Below are 8065 nucleotides of genomic sequence, written 5' to 3'. Positions count from 1 at the left end.
ATAAATCAGTATTAATAGGACATAAAGGTAGCAAACAAACTTTAAAATATTCAATACATTTTGATTACATAGAAACATTAGAACATTATGCTAGAAAATAAATCTGCTTTTGTAACGAGAAAGGTCACTGTTTAAGTAAAGTAGCCTTTGATATATAATTTATCAAAGAACTTTAATAGTCCGTGAAATCTGTTATATATCTGATTTTCCTTTATGTTTTGGGGTAAAAATGAACTATGTCGCAAACTATGCTTATCGTACTAAGGATGCTTGTACTTGTTTAAGTATAATGAAATAGTTTGCTATAATGAAAGTGGACCCTGGCATACATTCATCGTGAATACAAAAGCACCCATTTTTAGCAAATAATACAATTACATTGTCAAATACATATATACTGTACGTCATGAACAACTCTTTATAATCAGTCAAAAATTCGTTTTTATTTGTAGTTCCCACTTTTCCAACAATAACGTTGAAAGCTAGCTAAGCTTTAGAAGAAAAACCTTTTAGGCTCAAAATACTGTATGCATTCACGAATTACTTTTCAAAAATGACAGTATTCGAGTACTCTTCATTTGTGTCTTTCTTTTGTTATATCCCAGAGATTTCCAAACTAATATGGAAATTTAATCATGTTGGATAACAAACATTCGACACTAGTGTACAACACTGAATGGAATAATCAATCAACTAATAATATCCATAAGACTTTTACTGCCATAAATTGGTGGAAAGCGTTTGTCCAGGAAGTGCAGTTGTAGCAGTAGATTTCCCTGGGGTACTTGAAAAATTCGTGCCACCTAAAGAGAGTTGTGCCATTTGTTGTGGCAACTGAAATGTAAATATAGTCATTATTGTCATTACAAGAAGTTATATTTGCATATAAGTAACAAATTTATATACCTGTGGGCTAAATGTAACAGATTGTTGCTGTTGTTGAGACGTTAAATTGAAAAAAGGATTGCTACCAGGAGCTGGTTGAAGATTTTGTGTTAACATTCCACTCCAACCATTATTACTATTAATATTAGACTGTCCTAATTGCATTACCTAACAATACACAAAACAATTAGTTTATCGACAAATAACTCCAATATGTGTAGCTTGCCACACACAAATTTATGTACCATCTGGGATTGCATTGTAATCGCAGGGTTAGGTACACCATTCATCTGATTTATCTGGCCTACATGTAAACAGTTCCCTAAAGTATTTGATGCTACTGGTCCTAATGAAGTAGAATTCACTGTAATTTGATTCTGGGTGATAGGTAGTTGATTAGGTGTAACAGACATCTGGGTAGGAAGTTGAGTCAAGGAACTTTGTTGATTTGGAAAATTAGTTTGTTGACCAAATGGTACTACAGTTGGTATTTGATTATACTGAACGGTAGATTGTTGAGCGTACATTCCACCTAAAACATGAAATACAATTACAAAAAATACAAAATAAAAATTGTATCCATATTTCAAACTCAGTGGTGTATTTAAATTAGCAAATGTATGTATACCAGAAACTGCAAACATTGCTGATTGTTGATTACTTGGTGTACCATACAAGGCTAAAATACTGTCTTTGGACATTTTATTTTTTTCTTGAGGTGATGGTGCTGGTTGATCGAAAAAACTTTCTTCTTCACTTTTACTGATTGTTGTTGATGCATTTGTAGTTGTATTAGAAGTACTATTACTTGTTGAAGCTACTGAAGCTGGAGGTGCAGATAAAAAGGAGGAAAATATATCATCTCCAGCACCATTTACACTTGTTTGATTTTGTGCTGGAGCATCTATTAAAAATTTGTGTATCTTTAGAAATATAAGTTACATTTAATATCATTATTGAAATCTAAGGGAAGAAATATATACCTAAGCCCAATAGGTCTAGAGTTGCAGAATTATTTGCTCTATTAGGTTTAGGACTAACAGAACTTTTAGGTTTTGGCAACTGAGGCACTACTTCTGGTTTTTTTACAGGTGGAAGTATAGCTTGATTATTTGAAGTTTTGGAATTTTCCTTTTTCCTCCTACGTTGTCTTTCTGCTTCTTCATCAAGCTCTTTATCCCAGTTGACCTACACATTTATTAAAGAATTTATTTGTATTTGAATTTTTATTATACTTTAAGAGCAGTTGATTTTTTTAAATGTCTATTTAAAATGTGTATTTTTCTAAATAGTGTTACCTTTGGTAAAGGAGGTGGTACCCATTCCCTGGCTATATATTTTTTATGTTCATACTTTGCACGAATAAAACTTTCAAGACTACAAACAGTTTGAGGTCTTCGAAAACTATCTGGAAGATTTGCTTCATAAACTGCTCTTGCACGGGAGTTACCCATTTGTTGTAAACTCTAAAAATAAAAATGTGTTACATTTATCATATGTTATACTTGTATTATAAATAATGTTTCATGATTAGAACCTATGAAATAAAGATATAGCTATAAACATACCACTACTTGTTCTGGTGTCCATGTATCTAAGTTAACAGATTTTACTTTACTTATATGAACTCCAAGATTTCTATGTATTCCAGCACAACGAATACACAAGAATATACCTAGATTCCAACTAGCCCATCTTGGTCCTATGAAACATACATAAATGTGGAACTAGTGCATACAATAAAAAAACATATTTGTACTTAATTTTTAAACAATATTTAACAATATAGATAAAGAAATACAGTGCCATAAAATTTTATTTGTACAGAGCGTATATACCATAAGAAGAGTACAATCTAACAGAAATTTGACGTAAAATGAAGCAATTAAAGATTCAGGTTATTTAAAGGTTTATTGATATATAAAATACACGAAATAAGGAAATGATAAGGAATGGAAAGTGTGACTTATCTGAAAAGTTCTTTATTAGAGATTCACAGAAAAAAGGAGAACAAGTAAGTATACGAATAAAGAATGAATAACGAGGAAACCACGGTGACGTTCACTCGTAATCGCTGTCATCTAAGGTTTTGTCACAGAGGAATTAAAAATCTATAATGTCTTACTAGGCGGAACTAGGTCGTTTTCAAATCAATATCCATGACTTAGATGAATATACATATAAAATACAATTTTGTAATATTTGCAGGGAGTGGATAGAATAATGAGGGTTCATCGGTCGAAAGGAAACAAGACATCGCTAGAAAATATACAATTGACGCACGAACCTTTTGCATCGCAGTCGACACAATACTTATTATCCTCATCACGTAGCATTTGTATCAAAAGATTTTGACATTTTTCTTGTATTTGCTTGGAACGTTCTTTTTCCAGGCGGGACGTCATTTCTATACAGTGACGAGGTTTTCCTGCACACAGACCCAAAACAATGTTTTCTTCTTACAATGCTGGACACATACCACATACGAGAACCGTCAAGTAGTATGCTGTAATGGTCAGCGAACGCCCCCGATAGTTCAATTCGTTACTCACAGAAACGTCATGTAGTTGAAAGAATTCTATTCGATTGTACTTACACTCTCGTTCCAATATCTGAAACGAAATAATGAGTAGATCGTCAACGATAACGACTCTAACATCTATCTCGTGTTTCTATCTATCGATACCTTTTTGAATCGTGTAGTCACTATAATTCAAGTAAGCAAGTATATACTCTACTGCTCTATCGATAAGCCACGTAATCAATTCGTATATATGTAAATTCAACATGTGCTTCATTATAACACAGACGATATATATCTAACATTCAATGTATTTTGTATCATACGATTTAGGGGATTTCTAATCCTTTTATTAGTAGTGGTTTAGTTTCGCTTTCAATGATTCTTTCAATGTACCGATAAAATATCGTTATAAAATCGTTAAACAATTGTAGGATAGCTCCTTAATTTTAATTCCAATCGCTACTAACGTCGTAATCTTATTCTACATCAAATAGGTAACATCACGCATCTGACACAAAAATGAGAAAATGGTTTCTCTGTTTATCGACTGTTGGAATTTTTTTACCGGCCGTCAAGATTACAGCTCAGCTGCTGCTATCTAGTGGAGAAAATGCGTCTAAACCGGGGCGTACTCGCTTGATTGCGTCATAAGAGAAACTGATTTTCCTACGTAGTCAGCCATATTGACTCGCGCGTAAGGACATTGAAAGCAGTTCCATATTCGTTGTGCTCACGGTTTGAATTAAATAGTGCGTTGTTATCACGGAAATTTTCTAATCCAGTTGCATTTTCTATGAACTGTGATTGCTCGCTGTGCGAAGAATTGGGAAATATTAAGGTACGTAAGCAATAAATATTTGTACTCGTGAGGGGACTATTTGAAAATGGTGCGAGTATGGGCCGTGGCCGCATCCAGCGTCGCCCCGCGATTCGACGGACCTGTTTCGTATTCGTAGCCGTCGGTGGAATTGGAACAAGAGTTGTTTATGTGCTTATGGTAGGAAGTAATCCGTTATCTGCTGGGGAAAAAAACAATTAGTGCTTCAACCCTGTGTACATTTTTTCTTATTATATCTTTATCTCTGATTTTCTCATCGTGGTGCATTATTTAAGAAAAGATCGCGTCTATATCCTATAGGTAAGTTTATTAGTTTTCAGATTTCATTTATTACTTTCGTGACACACTGTAACAAGGTTTTCTTCGACAGTATTAAATCATTTTAAGATATTAGACATGAAATTAGTAACAAATTTATACAGTTTTCAACTTAATGCCGATGAATTAGAATGCATGTTTTTAAATACCAATGTTTACTATCATTTTACAGAAGTACATATGTATATACCGACTGTTACATAGTGATTAAATTTCTGTCATTTTATTACGAATGTCTCATTGAATTTTTGTATAAAAGTTGATATTGTAAAAAGAATATGTATTATTCACATAATCTCCAGTGATGTCAAAGTATATAATGGAAAGAATAACATCTATCCACTGTTATACATATTACTAAAAGTGTCGAAGATATTGATACGTAAATATTTCGTACATATATATATATGTTTCAATCAACAATATACGGAAACATCTGCTTGGTCCGGTTGGTAGAAATTTCCGATACAATGTTTATATCTACTATCGTGGTATTTTTCTTAAATTGCATGAATATTACATCGTGCAGCATGTGAAGCAGTGTTTAAAAACTAAACTAAAACTATTGAGCTGTATACTAAAAAAGATATGCTACACAGATACAATTTAGATCTAGATGGTTTAATGAAAATAAATAAGCATATAGTCACAATCCTGTGTCTATCTTAGTAAAATTCAATATGTATACTTTACCAAATACACCTGTATATTTTCAGTAATTGCAAAGACCATAGTCTTACCATATATCTATATCTAGATTATATCTATATCTATATCGTGTTGAATTTGTAACAAAATTTGTTAGGTTGTATAATGATATATCGCTGTTTACCAGAAACTATTCGATTAAAGTAATCTAAGAATTTTGACAGACAAATGGAATCGATAGAGTCAAGATTGAATACATTCTTTGTATGCCATGTATCGTATTTCGTCAGAAAGACTATGTATCATCCATTTTTTTGTGAGTCGTGATACGAGACGCGCAGAATCCGTTGGAAATCGGCGTTGAACGAAAATTAAGAAAATTACGCTGTCACTAAACCGAGAATAATTGACAAATTTTAAATAACACCGTGCAATTTATTTCCATTATCGTATCATTCCCGCTTTCATGCGCGACCCTGAGGCTAAAGTGCTTTCCCGAAGTGTGCCACACGCTTGGTACTTTGCCATGTACACTCTCTCTTTCTCTCTCTCTTACTTTGTACCATAGATTCAATCAAACAAGGAAATTTCCAGTGATTTGTGGAACTTGATAATTTTTTGAATTATCTGTTGGTTCTTTTATCGAAAATCTATAGCCTTTGGAATCTATGATTTAAAATTATACGTTAGATGTGTATAGATTGTCACTCAAATTATTCTAAAACTATGAATGTTTTTAACAAATGATTTTATTGCTATTAGAGCTACATACTGTAGAATAGTATGGCACGATAGAATTAATTTCTAAAAATTGATATAGATAACAAAATTAATATCTACATATAAGTCATCAGATAGTACGGAGGAATTTTGTTGCTTTAGATGACATCGATCACTCATATGATTTTACCTTCTACGAGACCTTTTGTTCGAGCTTTGGGATTTCGTCATTTTGCCGGCGAACGCTTGTTACGATCAATTAGGTCAATTATGCACTTTGTCGCAGAAATGCCAGCTTTTCGAAACATCCATTAGCCCGGTTGCGTTTCTAGCTCTTGCCAATGATCGATCGGAGCTTTCTTTTCTGCATTTCAATCCACATACGTACATATATGCATACGTTCTTAAAACTCTCTGCAACGACAATTATTCTTCGCGTTATAAAATTTTCTTCGTATGCGTGATACAGATTATTCCATTTTATGTGACAACATGAAATCAAAGAAATATTTCGATCATTCTAATCGGTTCAAATTATACATAGTAGCGGAGACTAGCTAACACGTAGATTAACCAATGTAAGTATAGATACCAGCGTGTATTTAGGATTATTGCCTCAAACGATGCATACCCGTTAACCAGAGCAAGGAAGTATATTCACGAGCGATGCGTGTAGGGAGGTGTGACGTTGATAGGAGGTGATACACGACACGACCAAAGTTACAATGAACTTGGGGGAACTGAGCTTACACACCGGTGAAATATACCGTATAATGTGGCTTTCTCCCATACACACGGAGCTGCGTGCACGTGAACTATGACACAAATCCCGTTCAAATGTCTTGACTATTGAAATTCTCAAATTGATAGCAAATCGATGGACAGATTTTTAGTTATATACTTTGCAAAACATTATCAAAATGAGACGCATTTGTACAGCTTGTTCGAAATAAAATGTTTGTTAAAGAAATGTAAATATAAGAAGAGCGATCTACTTTGTAATTGTGTAAAAGGATTAGGTAGTTCAGGTTTAGAAAGTACACGAAATTTAGTTCAGATTAGTCAAGTTATTCGAATCGAAAGTGTTTGATGAACTTAAATAACTTCAAGCTATAAGTTATATAAGTTCAGTTAATTAAAATCACTTGAATTTAAAACACGATTATTTTTAGTAGTAAAGATTCAGTATGAATACAAAGAGAAATCATTCAGAAAAAGCCGTTCGCAAGCCAACGATTGCTCATAAAAATTCATATATCAATTTGTTGTTATATCGAGTAAATAAGTAATACGCGATTGGTTGGTCGATCGGTACGTCGGAGAATGAGTAGCATTCATCGCGAACGATAATCGGTGCTATTATCAGACACTTTTATCAGTCTATTGACACTCAGTCGGTATTCTTATCAAGAATTTCCATATTCAATAAAAATTGAAACACGTGGATCCATATTAGTTCGTATGATATAATAATAGTATCTAACAGTTTCAGGCGTATCACACCTGTTAGCATAGTAGCGTATATATTCCGCGTGGTTGGCCGATTCACGTAAAATTTAATTGTACGGCTGGCTGGCACTCGCGTACTATGTATGTATCAGTCTTCCGTAAAGCAATCGCCGGAAGTATTGGCGTTCCCCGCGCGAAAGAAACACGAAAGATAAATGCGAACAAGGCGTGGCTACGATCTACGATCGTCACGTGCTCCGCTGTACTATGATTGGCACTGTAATTTGTGATCAACTTAAATAGTTGTTCGTGTAATCCTTCACGTACGACATTCAAAGCAACATGTAGAGTAACAAGGCGCGCTTAAAATACATCGTATTCTTAGTTTGTATATTCACCACCGATTTATATTCTTATATACAGGATGGTTGGTAACTGGTGGTACAAGCGGAAAGGGGGTGATTCTACGCGAAAAAAGAAGTCGAAAATATAGAATAAAAATTTTTTTTAATTTTTTTTTTTAATTTTTCCATCGAGACAACGATCTACAGTGAGATCCGTTATAAAGAGACGCGATAAAGTGCACGCGTACCGAGCAAAAATTCAAAGTCGATTTTCTCGAAAACAAAGCCTCAAACGAAAAATTTTTGTTCTATATTTTCGACTTCTTTTTTTCCGTAGAA

General features: G+C 33.6%; 2 protein-coding genes across 14 annotated transcripts in view; one reads left to right on the top strand and one right to left on the bottom strand.

Moving 5' to 3' along the window:
* Positions 1 to 369: 369 nt before the first annotated feature.
* LOC100742562 (stromal membrane-associated protein 1) lies at positions 370 to 3642 on the bottom strand. Of its 3 annotated transcripts, XM_012389790.3 has the most exons (10): positions 3572 to 3642; positions 3482 to 3497; positions 3173 to 3313; positions 2454 to 2587; positions 2184 to 2351; positions 1869 to 2073; positions 1514 to 1789; positions 1131 to 1417; positions 907 to 1053; positions 370 to 834 (listed from the first exon to the last, which is right to left on the bottom strand). In XM_012389790.3, the coding sequence occupies exons 3-10, from the start codon at positions 3288 to 3290 to the stop codon at positions 715 to 717; spliced, it is 1455 nt and encodes a 484-aa protein (XP_012245213.1). In that variant the 5' UTR covers positions 3291 to 3313; positions 3482 to 3497; positions 3572 to 3642; the 3' UTR covers positions 370 to 714. The 3 variants fall into 3 exon arrangements, with proteins under 3 accessions (XP_012245213.1, XP_012245211.1, XP_003492238.1); XM_012389788.3 differs by having other exon boundaries at positions 3482 to 3626; XM_003492190.4 differs by having other exon boundaries at positions 3173 to 3391; positions 3482 to 3617.
* A 432-nt stretch (positions 3643 to 4074) lies between these two features.
* The window catches only part of LOC100742441 (protein 4.1 homolog), a 19095-nt gene continuing 15104 nt past the window's right edge, over positions 4075 to 8065 (top strand). For 6 of the 11 annotated variants that reach the window (XM_012389752.3, XM_033322691.1, XM_033322690.1 and 3 more), the window contains exon 1: positions 4303 to 4547. The gene's annotated coding sequence lies outside the window, so the exon portion shown is untranslated. Of the gene's footprint in view, positions 4248 to 4302; positions 4548 to 8065 lie in introns of those variants that run through there. The other 5 variants (XM_012389755.3, XM_033322688.1, XM_012389756.3 and 2 more) reach the window with 3 other exon arrangements.

Source organism: Bombus impatiens, unplaced genomic scaffold (genome assembly GCF_000188095.3).
Source record: "Bombus impatiens unplaced genomic scaffold, BIMP_2.2 scf_0664, whole genome shotgun sequence".
NCBI classification, from domain to species: Eukaryota; Metazoa; Arthropoda; class Insecta; order Hymenoptera; family Apidae; genus Bombus; species Bombus impatiens.
This window is presented reverse-complemented; position numbering and strand designations above follow the sequence as displayed.

Excerpts from the sequence above, each read along its gene's own strand:
- LOC100742562 (XM_012389790.3), bottom strand. The coding sequence starts at position 3,290 with ATGACGTCCCGCCTGGAAAAAGAACGTTCCAAGCAAATACAAGAAAAA. Across the intron at positions 1,790-1,868 it reads TCTAGACCTATTGGGCTTAG|ATGCTCCAGCACAAAATCAA; the intron begins GTATATATTTCT and ends AATTTTTAATAG. Across the intron at positions 1,418-1,513 it reads AGCAATGTTTGCAGTTTCTG|GTGGAATGTACGCTCAACAA; the intron begins GTATACATACAT and ends TTCATGTTTTAG.